The sequence below is a fragment of the Peromyscus eremicus genome, chromosome 10 (assembly GCF_949786415.1).
Source record: "Peromyscus eremicus chromosome 10, PerEre_H2_v1, whole genome shotgun sequence".
NCBI classification, from domain to species: Eukaryota; Metazoa; Chordata; class Mammalia; order Rodentia; family Cricetidae; genus Peromyscus; species Peromyscus eremicus.
Window position 1 is genome coordinate 26,380,255 of NC_081426.1, and position 20,724 is coordinate 26,400,978.

The window sequence follows — 20,724 nt, forward strand, 5'->3', positions numbered from 1 at the left end:
CCTTCTGAGGGCACCACACATTTATGTGCCGCACAGACATACACACAGACAAAACATTCATCCACATAAAAGCTTTGATCTTTGTTCACCTGTAAGATAACCTCAGGGTTTGATGAGTCCCTAAGGGCATCCTTCCTGCGTGATGCCCTCTGTGCACCTTTGTGTAGCTGCTGTCTGGGTTGGGGCAGTGCACTCCACAGAATGCCTCCACTGGCCAGTTGGAAAAAGGCCAGTGCTGAGAATGTTAGTCACCTCCAGAGAGATGACTGGTTACTAGAGTGCTGTGTCCTCTGGGCTAGGTCAGCACTTCTAACCAACCCTTGGGCAAGTGTGGTGCCATGGTAACTGATGGTTAAGCACAACAAACTAAAAAAAGGGCTGTCAGGCTCCTCTCTTGTGCCCACTGAATAACCCCAAGGCCAGTCTAGTGACCAAACACCTGGTAAGGCATCTATCTGGGAGGGGGGCCCGGAAAACCTAGAGCTTAAGAGGGGCAGGAAGGACAGTAAGGCAGTAGCAGAGTAGAGTTGGCTACAGCTTTCAAAGAATGGGGGACTGCAGGGGACCCCGAGAATCCTTAAAGTATCCCAGGAAGGTCCAGAGAACATGAATCATGGCTCTTGCCATCTCAAGGGTAGATGCCCCGTATCTTCCCGGTATTAGCTGGTAACTGCTGAGGATGAGCACCCTAGGAAATGGCACAGGTCTGGCAGAAGCTGCACGGAAGCCCAGTGCTCCCTTTGGGACACTAAATAGATGGCCATGATGGCAGTCCTGGGGAAAGCATGTCCCTAATGTAGGCCACTTTGTGAACAGCTGGTAGAGTACAGAGAATCCTACAAGCAAAAATTGGAGATCAAGACAGCAAGAGGTGGGCTGGAGAGATGGCTCAGTGGTTAAGAACACTGGCTGCTCTTTCGGAGGTCCTGAGTTCAATTCCCAGCACCCATATGGTGGCTCACAATCATCTGTAATAAGATCTGATGCCCTCTTCTAAATAAATAAATCTTAAAAAAAAAAAAAAAAAAAGACAGCAAGAGGTTCCCGGCCCCCAATCCCGCTTTAACCCATAGCTCCAGACTTTTCAGAAGCACTGGCTAAATTTCAAGTGGGAACCTGTCCTTGTAGCTTATTAGACTGGAAGATCTGCCATGCAACCCCTTAAGGAAGGAACAAGGAGTCAGGGTAGAGTGACCTGCTTACCTTGCAAGAAGGAAGTTTCTGCTGAAGCCAGCAGAGACCCTAGCACCTGATAGGCTACTGAAAATGGCAAGACTGAAGAATAGGTCTGGCAACACCATGCCTCACCATCTGTTGTCATGGAGCAGTGCAGGGGAACTGGCAGTCTGAAGACAGAACCTGTTGGGGCCCTGCCTTCTGGGTCAAGCTGGCCCTGCAGCTGCTCTGAGAAGCCAGTACAGTGTGGCTATTGCACATGGAGCCTCCTAGGTTCCATCTCCAGTGAAGTCCAGAACCTTGCTGTAGAATTCTCAGGATGCTTCAGGCTCACCCAGCACTGCTAAATGATCTTCCAAATAGGGGTCAAGTAGCCAGTGGAGGCACAAAACACTCAGGCAAAACTTGAGTTCTGTATAAATGGCAAATTTGGAGTCTTCTCAACCTTTACTACTGATCCCTAAAGGTGCTAACTATCAGCCAGCTGCTAACATGGGAAGCATGAGCCTTGTAAAGATAAAAAACAGTATCTCTCAGACAGATGAAAAGAAGAAACCAGAAGTTTCCTCAGCCTGTATTAATTCTTAGAAAGCAAGTGTCATGTCCTTGTCTTGATCAGGTAGTAGACAGCATTTTATTATTCCCAAATGGGGTTGGAAATCCTAAATCTTACTAAGACATTTTCCTGAGGATTTTGCAAACTCTTGATTTAAAAAAAGATCCTTAGTCCTAGATACAGAACTACATATACCTCTGCACCAAAAAACAAAACCAAAAAACCCGGACAAGCCAATGAAAATGTTCAGTCACATGAAAACAAAATCCCTTTTGGAGATACCCACAATTAATGAGTTGAAACTGAAGTTGCTGGAAGCAGAACGGAAATGTATCTGAACTTACCCTCTATACAAATGTAATGGATAAAGGTCCACGCATACCACAGCTTTCTTCACAGATGTTAGGAACAGTGTTTAAGACTGTTACATGACAACACATTCAAGATAATGAGATGTCCTATGATGGCTCAGAACAAAGCAGACTCATACTAGCCTCATTCTGAAACAATGTATGATGTACTACTTGGTGAAAAACCTAAGGAAACCCAAGAGGGCAGACGTGTTGTCATGTGTCCAAGATGAATCCTCTGATCTCCAGAGAGAACTGGGAGACCAGGCAAAAGAAAGCCTTGCTTTTCACGTTCAGCCTTTTGTAGTATTCGGATTCTTACATGTCCACTTGTCATTGAGCACCTTCAACTCAACCCCTCTCCTTTAGAGCCCGTGGACGCCTTATCAACCAGTTCCAAGGTATTTCATGACATTCCCAGGAAGACCCTCTATTTTATCTTGCCATCACAACAGTAGGACCTCTGCCTGAGGAACAGGCAGCATTCAGAAGAGCTGAGGTTGGATTAGTACATCCAGAAAGTTCAAGCTAAACCATCTAAGAAATGATTGTATTAAGGAAGTGAAGCTAAAAACAAAGACAGTGGAGAAGCAGCAGAATGAAGAGAAAGGTCTTGTATTTTACATAAGAATGCACTCAACTCAGGAATCTCACCAGTAGAAATTTATGGTAACACATTTTGATTACATGTGTAGGTAAAAAAAAAAAAAAAAAAAAAAAAGTATTACCTGCCAATAAAAATGCAGGACCAAATTTCTTTTAAACAGTGGGTTTACAGACAAAAATGGATCACACATTGCCTGGATAGGGTCAACAGAAAGTTGGACTGGTGGGCTATGTGCACCAGCTCAGGAACCCCATCTACTGGAGAACGTTTCAGAGAAGAGGACTACTTCTGAATGATACTCCCCCGCAAACAACCCTGCATCAGGGATTGCCTGACAGGATAGTCTGGGGTAGCCTAGAACCCAAGCAGGCACTTCTAGACGCATGTGCACAGTTCCCTCACCACCACTTCCCCAAATTCTGCAAACACCATGGGACTCGGGTGATGGAGGAAACAAATCCCAGGATGGTTTAGATCAAGAGTACAAAGTCACAGTTCTGTCTTCAGTGGTCTTCAACAGGAGTGAAGAGTTGGTGGGACTGGAACCAGAATTCTCCCAATGGCCATCAGATGAAGCTCTTGCCTTTGTGGCTCTGAGTAACTGTCTGAAGAACATGGTCCCTCCTCCTCCTCCTCCTCCTCCTCCTCCTCCTCCTCCTCCTCCTCCTCCTCCTCCTCCTCCTCCTCACTGTTCCAGAGTATGGGAGGTGCTGGACTCTCTGGAAGCCCACAGAGAACGTAGTAGAAAAGCAGCAGCAAAGGCTCTCCAGGAACTAGCACCACTGAGGAAGCCTCCTCCTCCAGAGAGCTCTTCCACACCTGCACACCCTGAGAATCTTTGGAGTTCAACATTCAGAGTGCTATCCAGCCCAGCAATCTGACCAGTCAGAGCTGTCCACGCTTGAGCTTGGACAGTGTGGTTGACTTGGGAAATGGCTCCTTCAGCAACAAAGTAGGTGGTGCAGGGAAATTTGAGCATCAAGAATTATCTCCAAGCTGTCTGGACACTGCCACAGCCAGGATGACTCTGACAGCTGCTCAGGTAGCCTACAGACCTTCATAGCCCTGACTGGACACCAGGAGATCTGTTACAGGGAAAGTCTTTCTGATACTGGGCCTGCTTTGATCACCCCTTGTGGGTCTTGTAGATCTGAGTCCCTGGGGACATATATTTTTCATATTCCATTGTTGATCCTCTAGGAGAAAAGAAATCACCCTGCCCCCACAGCCTCTCCAACTTTTCAGGCTGATGCTTGCTTCGTCCTATCTTGAGGTGCCAGGAGCTCAATGGCTCAGACTCTGCCCTTTCCTCAAGAGTCACACAAAAGAAGAATGGTCTCACAGCAGGCATTAACATCTTCTCTTTTAAAAAATAAATATTTATGTAAACTTAAGGAAGAAGATTCAAGGAATCTCCTTCCCAAAGCACAAATGTCCCATATGAGTCAAACCAAGATTAAGTCCACCAACTTACTAATGAAATCCCCCTCCCCAGAAGCTGCTCTGCTGAGGGGCAGGTATGCAGAGGAATCATCTGCCTTCCAGCTCCTCAGTCCCCTTTGGTGATGAGGTCCTCAATGTAGGCATCCAGCTCGTCATCTGTGTTGATGTCTATGTCCTGGAACAAAGTGGGGCGGGGGTCAGCTGGGGCAGGAAAACAGGTTGGGGGGTGGGACTGGGCCCAAACTCCATCTTGTTATCTCTTGCCCAGCTGTCTGTCTCTCACTCCTGCCCTGCTTCTAAATCTCAGTTATCCTTTGTCATCAGTCATTGTGCATGCCCAGGAAAGTATGAGAACTTTCTTATCAGGTTCTCTGGTTCTAACCTGCATCCCTCCAACTAACTGGAGTGTCTGATATTGAAAATTGGACTATGCTGCAACCCTCCAGTGACTTTCTGCTCTTGTGTTCAAACCGCATACTTAGAGGTCCTGCCTCTCCTACCATCTACCCCACTACAGCTAAGTCAGATCCTAGTCTCAGTGCAAGTATCTCTTCAGAGTCCACTCTGAGCAACCTAGACAAGTGGCTTCCCCAAGGATTCGGTTTCTCATTAGTTACTTCACAGTACCACCCCATTTGTAGCTCTAACTTCTCCACAAGCCTGCCCTCAGAGATCAGGCTCCCAGTCTCTACTGTGTAGAAGAAGGTCATACCAGACCCCCAAGGGTCATACCACTACTCAACTCCACCTGGGAAACTATTTAGGTAAGTAAGAATTTTGCTTATGCCGTAAAGCGTTCTCAAAGCAAACTGTATGGTCTGTGGGGTCTGGCTGGGAGGAGGCCCAGGCAGCTCTATCACTTCAAGCCCTCTTGTCAGGACTCTGAGCAGCCAGTGTTGGAAACAAAGACTCCTGTGACTGGCTGGAGTCCTGTGAGAAGTCCAGCCCCACTCCCTGGGACCAGCTGGTCTAGCTTCTACAAGAGCAGCTTGGCTTACCTCCTGTACTTTTTGTAGGAGTGCTACAATGTTGGTCCTCAACTTTTGTAACTTCTCCTCTGTCTCACGAAGCTTTTTCTCGGAGGTGCGCAAACTCTCCTCTGAGGCTTTTGCCCGTGAGTCAGCACGGCTTTGGTAGGAATGGCACAGATTCTGGAGCCCCACCTCATACTGCTTGAAGTATTCTTTCTGTGGAAGGAAACATGGTAGGGGGCCATGAGTTCACAAGTACACTTGCTTTTATTTCAGTACTAGGGGAAAGCAGTCTTCTAGAACCAGGGCAAAGAGGTCTTAGAGGCAGTCCGTTGGGGATACCACAAGAATGAGGACACAATGCACTCAGCCAAGTGCTTAGCAAACTGGAAGGCTGTCTTACCTTTCTACATAGGAAAAAAGGACTGTGGGATCATTCTCCTAGCTCAATCACACCTTTCTAACTCCAGAATAGGACTTCTATATCCAACACAGTGTTAGGATCAAAGATCTATCAAGCACCCACCAACAGCAATTATCCCCAGATTTGTATAGTAAATAGTTGTACAGCAACAGAGCCTTTTATTATGAAGTGGCTATAGTAGTTAAAAACAATTTTAAGTCGTATCCCAGTATGATCTGCTCAGAAACAGCCACTGAGAAAGAGGAAGTCATTTTCATGGGCAAAACCACCACAGGTCCTGGCTGTCCAGGGCAATCTGAATAACTTTAGCACTAATTTGTTTCTGTGAAGGTTGCATGAGCTGCTACATTGAGGGGCTTCTGACTGCTGTTTTGCCTTACAATCTACACTATGATCTCACATCGTGATAGCAAGAGACACTTCACATTCTACATAAAAAATATCTTGGCCGCACAAAATAAATTAAGTCAAATGCAAATAACTTGAAGGCAATTATATTAAACTTTTAATTGTGAAATTACTAGAGAACACCATTTACACAGGACAAAAATGAACAAAATTGTAAGTTTGGTTTTAGAAACTACAACCAGAAAATCAAAGCTGTGCACTAGTACTGGTAACTACTTTTACAAAAACAAGCTAGATAATATTTTTAGAATCAGACAGTCATACTGATTCTGTTCTGGGCTGAGCGGCAGTGCCTACTGCTGAGGTCCTGCTTTACCCTGGCTTTTGCTTTGAATTTCACAAGTTGATGCCAAAAGTAACAAGTTGAAGATGTTTGTTCTCCTAGGACCCCTGGAGAGCCAGTCTAAACAAGGGCAAAAGCCAAAGCCTGGGCTGGGCTTACTTCAAGACAATAATGTCACAGGACTCATGCTACTAAAGATCCCTGATGGACTGCCTCTAGATACTTTCAGGCTATAATTGCAGAGGTGAGTAGTTATCAAACACCATATAGCCTACAAACCCATTATTATTTGCTAACTGGCCCTGGGCATGGTTCAGGTCCATTCCTTCAGCTCCAATAATTTTCTACATAAAAATGAGGCTAAGACTGATCTCCAAAGATGTACTATATCCCCAACCCTTTCAGCCTGTTGCTGCTCACAAAAGCCTCCTGCTCCCCTTTCAGACAGTCCCCTGCTCTTACTGAAGCAGGCATTTATTGAAGCCCTAGTTGTTTTTTATTTGGTTAGGGATTTTTGGTATTTTCCCTCTCTACCAAGCTGCCAAGGCTCTCTGGCCACTGCCACATCATTCATTTCTCTCAGGCTTATGGCCAGCTACCTAGTAGCAGTAACTCCACCTCTAGCAAATCTTAAGATGGCAGAAGCAGAAAGCCAGCAGAGTCCACTGGGCTACATGAGTCCTCATGCTCATTTCCAGACACTACCAGCTTTCCTCTTCCTCTCTCAAGTCTCAAGTTCTAGGTATACTGAGTCTAATCTCATTAATGTTACCTAGGACAGGTTTGAGAAAAAGAAAAGAGAGATGTTTGTCCTAAATCTGTCCAGGAGCCTCAAGGATGAAGCTCACTTCTTTTGGTGCTCCACGGTTATCTGCTCCAATCTCCTCTCAGTAAGAAGGGAAGATGATGATACAGTAATAACAAGCAGGGGGCAACTAAGTGTAAAAACCAAGGCAGGCCAGACTCACCAGAGGAAAAGATATTAGTTCTTCTGAATTCATAGCACTTAGCTCCTTCTTGGAGATGGGGAAACTTGGAGGCAAGAAATACCGCAAGCAATTCCTAAGTAGGAAAAAAAGGAGGGATGAGAACTCAGAATAGCATGGTAAGAGTGAAGAACTATTGTCAGCCCTAAGGAAAAGGCTAAAGAAACACAAACCGAAGAATCTGGACCAGGAGGTCAATAGTCTCATGGTTGGTACTTGAGGCAGTAGTGTCTGGCTCAATGTTGAAACCGTCAGAGGTAGAGGGCTCTGGCAAGGCCACAGCCTGCTGGGCCACCACAGCCTCCTCCTCCTCCTCACCACCTTCTTGCTGCGTGTCAGGACTCTGATGCTCTGGAGAAGGTGGCTTCATCAGTCGTACATCTTCACTGCCTTTCTCTACCCTATGGGGGACACAGAGCTTATCATGTCTGTCCTAAGCTCCTAATAGGCTGCTAGGAAGGACATGAGGGTACCTCCTCCCTTTACTCTAGCTGACTTCTGCTATTCTGATCTCCCAGAAGAGGGCATTACCAGCGGTCTCTTGGTGTTGTGTCTGTGGGCACGTAATCAAACTTCACTTTCCACCGAACCACATTCTTGCCCATCTCTACAGCTGTGACACGACCTGTGTACCATTCTCGGTTCACACGTACCTCTACATGCAGTCCTTTATCTGAGAATTCAAACACAAGTGAGAATCAAAACTACATCAGAGCTCCCAACTCAGCCAGTGCTGTATTGTAAAAGGTAGTCCCCAGGTGGGTCCCTAGGTATACATCCTGATTTTGCAATGCAGATTCTTCCATCTGTCATAGAACCACGACACAGATGAGTGACTTGCTCAGGGCAAACACCAAAAAATTAGTGTCAAAACAAAACAAACAAAAACCACAAGCCAAGCATGATGGCATATGCCTTTAATCCCAGCACTGGGAGACTGAGCCAGAGGATTACAAGTTCAAGGCCAAACTGGACTATCTAATGAATGTCTGCTCAAAAATCTCAAGCATCAAAAAGAAACAAAACATCATGAAGGGATAGCTGGACCAACTGTAGATAGAGACCAAGCCCAGGAAGCTGCTAGCTTAAGGAGGAGGCTGCTGACAGTGAAGGCTCTATTTCCATTTCCACCACAGGCTGACAGGGACCTCCCCAAACTTGCCTTTCTGAGCCTTCTTGAGTTCAGCTGGGTCATCTTCCCCAGCACTGTCTGAAAGCTGCAAGGAGAACAGTCTATTAGAAGCTTCTTCAATGGCCTCTAAAAAGTAGTCTTTTGTGTTACTAGCCACCCATGGTCATCGGCTGTAACACGTCTTCTTATGCTGTCCCAGGTATCTACCCTTCTGCCACCTTTCTGAACAGAAGAGCAGGCAAGGGACACATTCAAGTGATTCTAGGCCCCTAGGTGTACACCAGTATATATTGACCTGTAATTAGAACAAGTCTCAAGATCTACCTGGCCCCATGTTTCTAATCATCTGGGTAACAAGAGTCCTTGAGAGGTCAACTAGGCTCAAAGTCTCAAGTCATGAAGACCATGGGGACCGGCACAGGCCCAGGGAGACAATCCCTGTGAAGCTCATGTGACCACCCACCTCATTTGCCTCCTTTTTCTCCTCCTTCACAGCAAACTTGCCCCGCTTGCATCTCTCTTTCCTCTTCTCAGCTTCTTCTTCAGCCTCTTCCTCATCAGAGACTACAAGACTCCGCTTCCGACCTGAGGTTGCCTACAGCAGAAGAGTAGGAGCGTGAAGGGACCCTCCCTGTTCAGCCTCTAAAATGTAGGAAGATTTTGTGTAGCCTAAAGAAACTATTCAAAGGAGTTTATGTCAATTCCTACTTGGAATTACTCAGTACACACATAAGCAACCTTCTGGCCCTTACACTATGTGGATTTTTGACAGTAGCAGCCACAAGAGAAGCCTCTCAGAGACCTCCTTGACACACAGTGACCACTGCCATAATCTACCAAAACCACCTGTCACCAAGTTAACAAACTATACCTACACTGTAAGAAGCTAGTGGAGGTGACTCAAGTTTGCAGCAGACCAAGGTTGGGTCTGCTGGGTAAAAAACTCACTGTCTAAGTTCTGAGCAAGTCTCTTGTTATGTAGGCTCCTCCTCTTCAAAGGCATCAGAAGAGTTTTAAGATTCAGTGATCCTGGATTTCTCTACTATAACTTTCTTTCAGGCAAAACGTCTCACCACAGAATGTTTAACAGGTGGCTCCGGCTTCTTGACCACTGGAGTCTTGATGGCTTTTTGAGCAGGGACATCCCGAAGGTTCTTAGAGTTAGGGAGTAGAGATGGTGATGGGGGCTGCACAGGAAGGGTGAGTCGGGGTACAGTCTTGATGGGAGGGTTTGTAGGCTTTCGGGGTGCCTCAGCTGGCTGGAGGAGCCTGGAAGTACTAGTTTCTCCTCGGGCTGCTGTAGTAGGCGGCTTTGGGGGACTGCTGATAACCGAAGCCTTTCGGAGTTGGCTAGTTGGTCTGGGAGTATGAATAGAAGGGGGTCTGCTAGGTGCATTCTTGATCACTGCAGGTAAAGGGGGTGACCGAGGACGCTGAGGTCTCCGCACAGGTTCCTAAAAAAAAGCCCACAGACAGTGGGACACACTGATCCTAGCTTAAGACACCAGAAGAGCCCCACCTCCCTTATGCCCCTGGGCTTTACTTCACTGGAAGGTCTGGTAGTCACTTCTAAGGGCAATTTCTTCAGGTCAGCTTGTGAGCGGATGGGTGTAGTTTTCTGCAAAACAAATGCAATGATGAATTTGTTTGCAATCTTTCTGGACCCTCACTATGTGCCTGGGGCAGTGATCAGTTCTATTTCTGAAAGCTTTCTATTATCACCTGAAAGGCACTATGTGTGTGTATACATGTATATATGTATACACTATGTACATACATACATATACATACACATATATATTTATATATATAAAGGGTATGTAACGGATTCAGCAACTGAGAGACTGGGGAAGTCTTTATAACTTCTAAAAAAGAAACCAAAAAGGTGGGAAAGACTGGTGAGGGAAAGTTGGCATGAGGCCAGAGAAGTAGGTGGGATTCAACATGCTTAAGACATTTCCAGTTAGTGAGTATAGTGTACTTAACAGACACAAGAAGAAAGGAAATTAGTTTTGCAACCAATATGAAGTTGGGGGCTATAGAGATGGCTCATTGGTTAAAAGTGCAGATTGGTCTTGTAGGGCACCAGAGTTCAGGTCCCATCACTCACAACAAGGATCTGATGCCCCCTTCTGAATCCATAGGCACCTGCACACATTCTATGCATATATTCATGCACAAGACACAATTTTAAAATAATAAAAATAAATAATTTTTAAAAAAAATGAAATCATGACATATTGGAAACATTAAGTACACATAAAAATTTGATCAACCTTAAAAATAAAAAATAAAATTAATCTTTGCTTATCAAATTTACAATATAAAGATAATACTTTTCTATATACTGGTAAAAACGGGAGGGGGGTGACTGGGAGGAAGGTAGGTGGGGAAACTGCAGTTGGGATGTAATATATGAGAGAAGAAATAAATCAATAAAATGAAAAACAATACATCTTCTGCAAGGTTACTGGAGAAGAACTTTTTTTAAAGCCTTAACATTTTGTAAACTCTTTTCCAATTTCACAAATTATCAAGAAATGATTATGCACTAAAAATAATATATGCATATATTAAATATACATGGGATGGTTCCCTGTGACTACTAAAAATTATATATATTTTTATGTGTAGGCATTCATGCAAAATTGGAAAGAGCAACTCCAAAGAATCTTAAGTCCAAGACCAGCCTGAACTTAAGTTGAACTCAGTGAGACTTAAAAAAATAAAATAAAAAGCAAGAAAAGGGTTAGAGATATAGCTCAGCAGTTTAGCTTGCCTAATACACACAAAGCCCTAGTTTAATTTCTGATGGGAGGAAGAGGGGAAAAAAGTTATAGAACTATTGAGTTAATGGTGATTTCTTCTAAATACATTGGACTGATTTGGATAAATAAACAAAATAGTCTGTTGTCTAAATAATCAACTGGAAAAGTGTTTGGAACTCAGGCTTGGAAAACCTTAGTGGGAACACATGGTGAGTGGAAGGCACAAGAAAGCCACTGAAGGCCTTAGTACTGGACAGACTGCTGACATGGGCTGGTTTTGCCCACTTGCCCATGACCGCAAACCTGAAGAGCTTCTAGCTTTTCCTGCTGCTGGCGAATTTTCTCTGTCAGCTGCTTTTGCTTTTCTTCCTGTGTCTTTAGGTCCTTTTTTAATGTCCCCAAGGGAACCTTCTGCTTCTGTTCAGAAGCTTCACAGCTGCAAAGAGAAGAAACTGGTGGCAAAACAAGCTTCCAATAGGACAGAGACTTGCTGTCTTGCAACTACCACAGAGCTTCCAATGCATAAAAATGATATGTGTTACAAGACACATTTATTCTTCCTTCTTGGGTACATACTATGTGCAGCAGCCAGAGATGTGATGCTATGAAAATACCGACCTCAAGAAATACCCCAAGAGTGGAGGGAATAGTGGTAGGCTTGGTGAATGTCGAGTTAGCTTTAACTGTCAACTTGACACAGCCTAGGGTCATCTGAGAAGAAAGCCTGGATTGAATAATTGCCTAGATCAGACTGGTCTGTGGGCATGTCATGTTCGTCAGAGACTACCTTGTTAACTGAGGAAGGGGGCCCCAGCCCACTATGGATGGGTAATATCCCAAGGCCCCAGGCTGTATAAGAAAGCTGGCTAAGCATGAGCCTGAGTCACTGAGCCAGTACACAGTGTTTCTTCTTGGTTCTACTTCAAGTTCCTGCTTGAATTCCTGCCTGACTTCTAAAAATAATGGACTGTACTTGAAGTATAAGACAAATTGCTTCTGGTCCTGATGTCTATCACAGCAACAGAAAGAAAACTACAACAGGGAGAGAAGAGTAATCACAATCCTTGTTAAAGAAAGGCTCACCTTAGCCGGGCGGTGGTGGCGCACGCCTTTAATCCCAGCACTCGGGAGGCAGAGCCAGGCGGATCTCTGTGAGTTCGAGGCCAGCCTGGGCTACCAAGTGAGTTCCAGGACAGGTGCAAAGCTACACAGAGAAACCCTGTCTCGAAAAACAAAACAAAACAAAAAAAAAAAAAAAAAAAAAAAGAAAGGCTCACCGGTCCTGCTCAGGATCAGGGTTCATGGAGCAAACCCAAGTATCAGGATAATCTTTTTCTACTGAACTCAGTTGGAAGGGGAGGGTTCTCCATTTCAGACACAAATCTGCAAAAGAAAAAACACCCCTCCCTACAGGTCAGCCACACCTATCAACAATTACTGGAATCCAGATTCCTCACAGCTAGGCCCCCACCAAAGATGTCCTGGACTTTCAACATTCTTTATCTATTACTACAAAACCAATTCATTTACCTTATGGACAGAGATTGCAGCAAGGATTAAAAATATCATGGAACCTTAAGGCCACCAGCCCTTCCTTCCTCCAGGCTCAGTCATTTATTCATACTAGATACAACAAGGTATCAAACCTACTGAGCCTGGCCCATCTGTGGTATGAAATGCCCCCAAGGTAGGATGACTGTCCACCTCATGAAGAGAAACTAGAAGAACTAGTGCAGCCTCAAGACTGTGCTCACAGAGCAACTGCCAAACAGATCCTGTTCCTGGTGGAACTCAAGTTTATGAATATTAGTCAAGTCAGAAGGCCAGCATGAGGCTAAAGAGAAGAGTATCATGACAGGAGTCTGGAGAAGAGTTCCCACCACTCAACTCACCACACTGGATAGTGGTTGGGATTTCCATAGCCCTCCGGCGTTTGAAACGCAGCTCACTGGACGGGGGTTGGTTCCAGTTGGCAGAAAGGTAGCCAAACTCATCCCAAAACTTGATGATTCCACGCTGGGCTAGAAGGTAAGTGCCCATACATTACAATTAGAAGCAAACCTCACTACACTGTCTTCCTAACTAATAAATTCCCACTCACACACCATTAAAGCATCTTAAGGCTCAAGGTAAAAGAGAGGCTGAGGCCTGGTGGCCAGCCCCATTACCAATGGCAATGTCCTTCCAATACTGCGCCAAGTGCTCCCCCATTGCTCGAAGTAGATGTCGGTACTCCTTAGCATCAGCGAAGTCTTGCTTGTTATGTGTAGGCTCCAGAACCAAGTAGGGCACATCAACAACCCCAACAACCCCACCACATGCCCTGCAAGGACAAAGAGGTCACAGCTGTCACCAAAACTCTTCTGCCATTCATCCTGGGCTGGAAAACTCTCCTAGAGCAGTACTCACATGCCCCCTTCAAGCTGTGGGCCCACTTTCTCATACATCTTGATCAGGCGGCTACAATTGTAGATAAACATGCCATCTAGGTCCCGGTGTTCAATATTGACCCCAAAAACAAAATTCAGTTCCTTGGGTTCTTTGAGTGCTCTAATAGAGGAGGAAAGGAAAAAAAGAAAAAGAAAAAAGATCAAGCCTATTAACTCATTAGCACAAGAACAATATGGTGATAAAGGTGTGTAAAGCTTTTTGAGACATGTTAAAATTTGCCATCTCCATTCAATGTATGATGTTAGACTTGAAAAGGTTCTGTACTGCTCAGTGGCCGTCTGTATAAACATTGAATTCTGTTTTTTGTCTTTTCTTTTATGTAGCAAAACAGGAATGGATTTAAATATGTATGTGCACTGTGATACTGCTACAAATCTCCTCTGCAGACAATTAAATAGTGGAATAAATATAACATTATAATCATATCTTCCTCAAAATTCCAATTATGTAACAGCAATAGTTCAGTTTACTTTGTTTTTCAAGAGAGTCTTGAAACTCACTCTGCAGACCAGGCTGGCCTCGAACTTAGAGAGAGCACCATCTGTCTCTGCCTCCCAAGCACTGGGATTAAAGATGTTCATCACTACACCTGGTTTATTTAACAGTAATAGTTTTAAAGGCAAAAAATTAACAAGAATACGTGAGAGAAGACACTCATATGACACATCAAGAAAATCTTGGGACAAGTTAGAGTGAAGTGACCTGAAACTTAATGCCTGTGGCAAGGAAGCAACCTGGAGTCTAGCTAGGAATTCATGCCCTAGAGCTTGAGATGCTCTACATAGAGCTAAGGTCAGAGACCTGATGATGTAGACCCAAAACAATATATTCTAAATGAAAAGGCACAAAACTCAATCTATAGTATCATTCTACATTTATAACCAGCGGAGAGAATGAATTATGAACTACAAAAAATAAGAACATAGCCAGGTGGTAGTGGCGCATGCCTTTAATCCCAGCGCTAGGGAGGCAGAGCCAGGCGGATCTCTGTAAGTTCAAGGCCAGCCTGGTCTACAGAGCGAGATCCAGGATAGGTACCAAAACTACAGGGAGAAACCCTGTCTCGAAAAAACAAAACAACAACAACAACAAAAAAAAACCAAGAACACATATTTTCAGAAGAATAAGGGAGTTTCATGTTTTTTATTTAAATGTTTTATATTTTTCAAGTTTTACACAATTGGCATTTTGTACAACTTTAACAGAAAAGAATAAGAAATGGACAGCAGTGAGAGTTAGTTAAGTGTTAGTTCTGCCTGCCTTCTGCAGGGTCAGAAATATCTGACCAGTACTGGCTATCACAGCAGTGATGGTTTTCTCAGAGTAAACTTAGTACCAAATGGCAACCTATTAGTGCAAATGTCACATCATTTTAAAAGACCAAAGGGCTGTCCAAGTACTCACCGCTGCTTGGCATCCTTGATTCTTTTCTTGACATCAGCTTCTCTACGCAGGGTAATGGCTGTATTCTGGACCTGTCGCAACATCACCTGCAAATACATGCCCATCAGGAGAGGGGAGGAGGTGCTCCAGGCTACACTAAGTAATAGGAGATTTGTACACAGATGGCACCGATGCTAAAACACATCTGAAGATTATTTCTTTCTACAGAAAAGTGACCTGACTGGGGACAAACTTAAAAGCTGCATTTCATTTTACTAAGGTCAGGATACTGGATCCCAATGCCACATATGCCAGGAAAGAGAGCCTGAGTCTGAGGACTTACCCTAGAGTCCCGTGTCAGGTCTCCACCCATTCGTACTTCTAATGTCCGAGCTTTGCTCTCTGCCTCCCGGGCCTTCTCCTCAGCTAAACCCAGAAGAAATAAAAAGTACAGAACTCTATCATCCTTCATTGATCCACAGAGCAGTTCCTGCTGCACAAGAAGTGTATGCTAACAAGGAAAAGGCCACCTAGAGGAGCAATGGTCACATGGGGCAGCCTGTGGACCTGAACTACAGAACTGCTTCAGGGAAGAAAAAAAAAAAAAAAAAAAAAGACAACTGACATTTAAAACTGTCACGGACAAGATAGTACATGCTTATATATAAGGCAGGAGGATCACTGAGTTTGAGGCCAACATGGGATAAGTAAGTCTATCTCAAAATCATAACCCCAAGGAAAGCATTATTTATACCCCATATTCTTAAGCTTCACAAATAAATTACAATAGTTAAAAAAAAATTATCCAATGGGAATTCAACCTTCAGCATGAACTAGAGCCTGAAGAATGCTTCAGACAATCACCCCCACCAAACAGCTGAGAAAACTGTGATCATTTCTAGGGAGAAACCTAGAGATTTCTGTCCAACTTAAAGCTATATGCAGGATGAGATTATTTCAACTGGTTTTTGAATCTATATCTGGCTTGATATCTGACTTAAATAAGAATCTACAGATTTGTTTTATGCCACTTCAGCCCTGCATAAAGTTCTATAAATAGTGGGAGGAGAGAGTCAAGTCTAGAGAGACAATGCTGATAGGATTAGATATGGGGAGAGTTGGAGAGGAACTGGCTCCAGTAGGAGAACAGCTCTGTCCTAGGCTTTGGATACAAGCAGTGCCCCAAACTCCATCCCTCCTTCTAACACAGGGAGTAGCATTACCAATCCGTGCTACATGCTCTGCCTTCTTCACTTCCTGTTCTGCCCGAGTCTTGAAACGGCTTGATGTATACTTGTACATTCTGAAGAGCAGAAAAAGCAACCTGAGGGCCAAGCAGCAGTGGGCCAGGCAGCCAACTTGAGCAGTTCAAGCAGTACCCTGCCTCCTCCCATGTGTTGCTACCCTAGCTTCTTGTGATGAAACAAATCCATGCTCATTTTAACAAAATGATTCAATTCCTTACTCAATTTGTCCCTGGTCTCTTGATGTGTCTTTGGTGTTTAGTAGGGATCACTAATTGCATATCAGGAACAAAACTCAATAATAAGCCATGGCTTTCCCTCTCCTGTAAAGGGTCTATAGGCCCTCTGAGACAAGATAGCTCCCTGTGCTACTCTTCACATCTCAGAAGGCACTTCCCTCAACTGGCCTGGCCAACCAACCCAGCAGCCTGTCACTTCCATCCTTACCAGGGAAAAGACTCTCTGGTAAACAGGTATAATCAGCAGTGTTAAGAGTCTTCACAGTACACCATCCTAAGATCACCCCATTTCCCAGCCCAGATCATGGTAGCTAGGCTCTTACCTGGGTTTATACAAGCAGCAGGAGAGTCTCTTGGTCTGCACCTTGTGCCCATGAATGAAGATCCTCATCCGCGGATCAATATAGAGCACAGCAGCATAGGCTCGGAAGGAGCGTCGTTCTGGCTTCCTGAAGATAGCAGGAACTGAGGAGTACTGTCTCCACACCACAGTAAGCCCAAAGCTATGGACTGACTTCCTCTCTGCAGTTCCTCACCTTTCATGTCACATCCTGGTTTCTCTTCACACTTTGACCAGAATGGCCCTTTATCATAGGTACTACATACTGCCCTGTCATGTCCCTAGCACAGGTGCCCCACAGACACTTCACCTGGCCCTTACAGGGAACCCAGTGCAATTTCACCACCACTAGACCCAGGTCTCAGTTTCTTCTGTCAAATGAAAGAGTTGGAACAGGGAATCATTAATCTTTACTTTAGTTTTGCTGAGGAGCCACCGTCCTGCTAGTAAGCAGGTAGGAACTCTCAGCTCTATCAATACTGCCACCAAGAGAAAGCCAGGAAAGGGACTCTTCCATTTTTCCCTGAAGTCATCTCCTAAGGGAGTAAAGACCAGTTCCAGGGCCTGCCACCCTGCCAGCCATACTCACGTGCCCTCTGGGGAGGTCTCTGCCATCTGGATATCTTTTGGATTTGAGATTATGTCTAGTTCCGGCTCTCCATTGTCCATGAGCTTGAGATTAAAGATGATCACCAGTGTTCCTAGGGAACAGAAATCCTTTCTCTCTGCCAGCCAACCCAGGCTCACTCCTACACTACCAGAGGCTCTAGGGCTCCCCGATTCTCTGGGCTACATATCCAAAGCCTACTCACCACTATTCCCGGGAATCTTCATGAACTGGGTCATCACTTGCTCCTCATTGTGGAAGGGAGAGTACTTGTAGACGAGCTCTGTCTCAATGGCAAACTTCTCCACATTGTCTGTGACAGGTTCCCGTGTTCGAGCATTCCAGGTAGGCAATGGGACTATCACCTTTGTTTTGAGTGAGGACAGATGGACACTGTGATCGGGGCTCCGGAGCCACCTTCCTCCAAACATGCAGCTTTCTTGTCTCTTCAGCTGTGTAGTCTGGCATCAGGTCTTCAGCTTCTGGTCCTTCCTCAAACTCCTATCCCTATGCTAGTCTGTGCCTCAGAGCTCTCTGTGCCTCTCTGGAATGTCTTTGGCCATTTCATTAATCTGGTAAGAATTCTACTTTTACCACTAAGGGAAAACATATTTGCAATTATCTAGTGACTCTAGACGTACACAATACAACCTACAACTCAGTAATTCTATTTCTGGGTAAACACTCCTACAGGAACTTCTGCACATATTTACCAGTATACACATATAGGAATACCCCAAATATTCACTACAGAGTGATTCAACTGAAATATGCTATGGTAATAAAAATGAACAAAGGCACAGCTACAAACATCAACATGGATGGATCTCACAAACACAGTAATATCTGAAAGAGATACAGTGAACTTCTATGTTGTCAGTCCATGTGCACATATATAAATACATATACACTAGTGATAAACAATGCCTCCCACCTCCCAAAAGGGAAATGATCATCCTAAAAGTTACCAGAAGGTGATTTCCCCCAGGGGCACACTGAGGATTACTAGGTCAGATATTAATAGGGGACTTCTAAATTTGGTTTATAATTATGGCTACATGCGTGTGTGCTTTATTGTAATAATTCCTCAACATATATGGAATTTGATTTTATGTCTAATTAAAAAAAATCCCTTTTCTTCAAAAATCTTCTCTAGTGGCTTCAGCATCTCCTCACCCCTTGCTCAAAGCCAGAGTCCTTGCAGGGCCCAGCAGGGGGTTGGCTGAAGGAATTCTCTCTGCACAACAAACCAAATGAAGCACCTCATGGGTTCAAGCCAATGCCCCACACGTAAGACAAAGAAATCCAGTGTCTTAGCGCGTGTCTGGGTGATAACTTGTTAGGAGCTTTAACACTGCTGGTTTTCTAAGAAGTCATTCAGCCACAGGGACTGGTTTGGACAGATTCCTTCTGGGCTGAAAATGATCTTATTTTGAAATCTTGGCAGAATCTGCAGTAGAGTACAATCCAAAACAGTGACCTTCTAGCACCAAGTAAGGAAAAAATTTCATCTAGCTTTTCTACCAAGGGAATCAAGTTCCATTTGCATTCTGTGAACTTGTATCTATACCAGGTGAGGTGTTTTTTTTTTGTTTTCGTTTTTGTTTTTTTCAGGTGAGGTATTTTTAAGCAGTCCCAGGTGAGGACAGCACCACCTTCAATTGTAGGCACTAACTTTCACTACTGCTCTTACTTGGCATTTCTCCTTCAGCTTTTATGTCACCAATCTTCCATTTTCTTCCTAGACTTTCTCCTCACATACACACCTTTTAATGTTGGCCTGCTTAGGTCTCAAATCCTTTTCTTGCTACACTTTCTTTCTTAAGTGATCTTATCTGTTACTAACAATCCCAGAGCCTAGGACTGGGGATGCAGCAAAAAGAAAAGAAAAGGAACGAAAAGAAAAGAAAAGAAAAGGAAAGAAAAGAAAATAGAAGAAAAGAAAAGAAAAGAAAGAAGGAAGGAAAAGAAAAAAGAAAAGAAAGAAAAAAAGAAAAAAAAAGAAAGAAAAAGGCCTAGATATTGTCCCCAAACTCCAGACAGACTTTACTTTGCATGCCCCAATTAACTTACATTGTCCTCCCTCCATATTTCCTCTTTTCCATTCATTCCCCAGGTAATGACCCATTATCTCCAACTGCCACAACTGAACCTGCAAGTCTCTTTAACCCTTTCCTTTCCCCCAATAGTCATCAAATACTGTATCAGTGAGTCTCACACTCTAAAAACTGTTTCTTTCACCCCCAGCTTGCTACCATAGTCTAGACCTCTCAGCTGGTCCATTCTAAATCTTTCTAACTGAACACTGCAAAATAACCACATAGACTTTTCTACAGAGATTCTGATACTAGGAACTGCTTGATTAAAATCCCATTCACTCAAACAAGTCCTGAGCATTAGCCTAACCTGGCCATGCCCTGTTCTCCAAAGACCACCTCTCTCCCCAGCACCAACCTCAAGAGCTTAAGAAGAATGTCTTCATCTGACTCCAAGACTCCATTACCAGGCAATATTTCTGAAGAACTCAGCCCAGGTTGTCTTCCTGTCCTACCTTCTAGAAGTTTGCTCTTTATAGCCTCAGTGTACTTTTTTCCAAATATGCTGAATAGGGTAACAAACCACATCCAACAAACCACAAATCAACTGACTGGATAAATAAAAATGGTAGGAAAAGGTACCAGGTTTAACATCAATTAGTTTACCACAAATTTATGCTCAGAACTCAAAAGGACCAGTACAAATTCAATCACTGCTAACCAATAGAGAGGAACAGACTGAAATTTTCAATTGGGCCATCTACTTGGGTGACAGCTATGAATTAATTTCTTTCTATACATCCCAGATACCTCTCAAGCTCTAACCTCCATTACTCATACCTGAAAAGAAGCTGGCCACCCCGTCCCTACTCCCCCACCAAGAAATAGCTCTTTGACAAGCACAGTGATAAATGCCTTTAATCCCTACAATCAGGAGGCAGAGGCAGGTGGATCTTTGTGAGTTTGAAGCCAGCCTGATCTACATAACAGGTTCCAGCCAACTAGAACTACACAGACTCTGTCTCAAAAAAGAAAAGTTGTTGTTCTTCAGTATTTGAGCCACCAAATCACAAAGAGAATCAGCTAGGCATTTGTAATTAGGTTACTGCCTGCACAATTGATTATAAAAAATTTTTTTTTTAAATATATATGGATGTTTTGCTTGCATGTATGTCTGTGCACTACATGCATGCCTGGTACCCGCAGAGGCCAGAAGAGGGTATCAGATCCTGTTGAACTGGAGTGGGTGCTGGGAATTGAACCCTGGTCCTCTGGAAGAGCAGCCAGTGCTCTTAACTGCTGAACCATCTTGCCAGCCCT

At 44.1% G+C, this 20,724-nt stretch overlaps 1 protein-coding gene across 1 annotated transcript in view; it reads right to left on the reverse strand.

The window, feature by feature from the left end:
* Positions 1-4,047: 4,047 nt before the first annotated feature.
* The window catches only part of Morc2 (MORC family CW-type zinc finger 2), a 38,684-nt gene continuing 22,007 nt past the window's right edge, over positions 4,048-20,724 (reverse strand). The window contains exons 7-26 of the mRNA XM_059275614.1: positions 17,574-17,733; positions 17,351-17,462; positions 16,745-16,870; positions 16,162-16,241; positions 15,282-15,364; positions 14,960-15,045; positions 13,514-13,654; positions 13,273-13,427; positions 12,997-13,125; positions 12,382-12,487; positions 11,408-11,540; positions 9,880-9,954; positions 9,410-9,790; positions 8,800-8,931; positions 8,367-8,421; positions 7,736-7,877; positions 7,378-7,605; positions 7,187-7,280; positions 5,131-5,319; positions 4,048-4,307 (exon numbers count right to left, since the gene is read on the reverse strand). Coding sequence (XP_059131597.1) covers positions 4,239-4,307; positions 5,131-5,319; positions 7,187-7,280; positions 7,378-7,605; positions 7,736-7,877; positions 8,367-8,421; positions 8,800-8,931; positions 9,410-9,790; positions 9,880-9,954; positions 11,408-11,540; positions 12,382-12,487; positions 12,997-13,125; positions 13,273-13,427; positions 13,514-13,654; positions 14,960-15,045; positions 15,282-15,364; positions 16,162-16,241; positions 16,745-16,870; positions 17,351-17,462; positions 17,574-17,733 — 2,676 coding nt within the window. The 3' untranslated portion in view covers positions 4,048-4,238. The remainder of the gene's footprint in view (positions 4,308-5,130; positions 5,320-7,186; positions 7,281-7,377; positions 7,606-7,735; positions 7,878-8,366; positions 8,422-8,799; positions 8,932-9,409; positions 9,791-9,879; positions 9,955-11,407; positions 11,541-12,381; positions 12,488-12,996; positions 13,126-13,272; positions 13,428-13,513; positions 13,655-14,959; positions 15,046-15,281; positions 15,365-16,161; positions 16,242-16,744; positions 16,871-17,350; positions 17,463-17,573; positions 17,734-20,724) is intronic.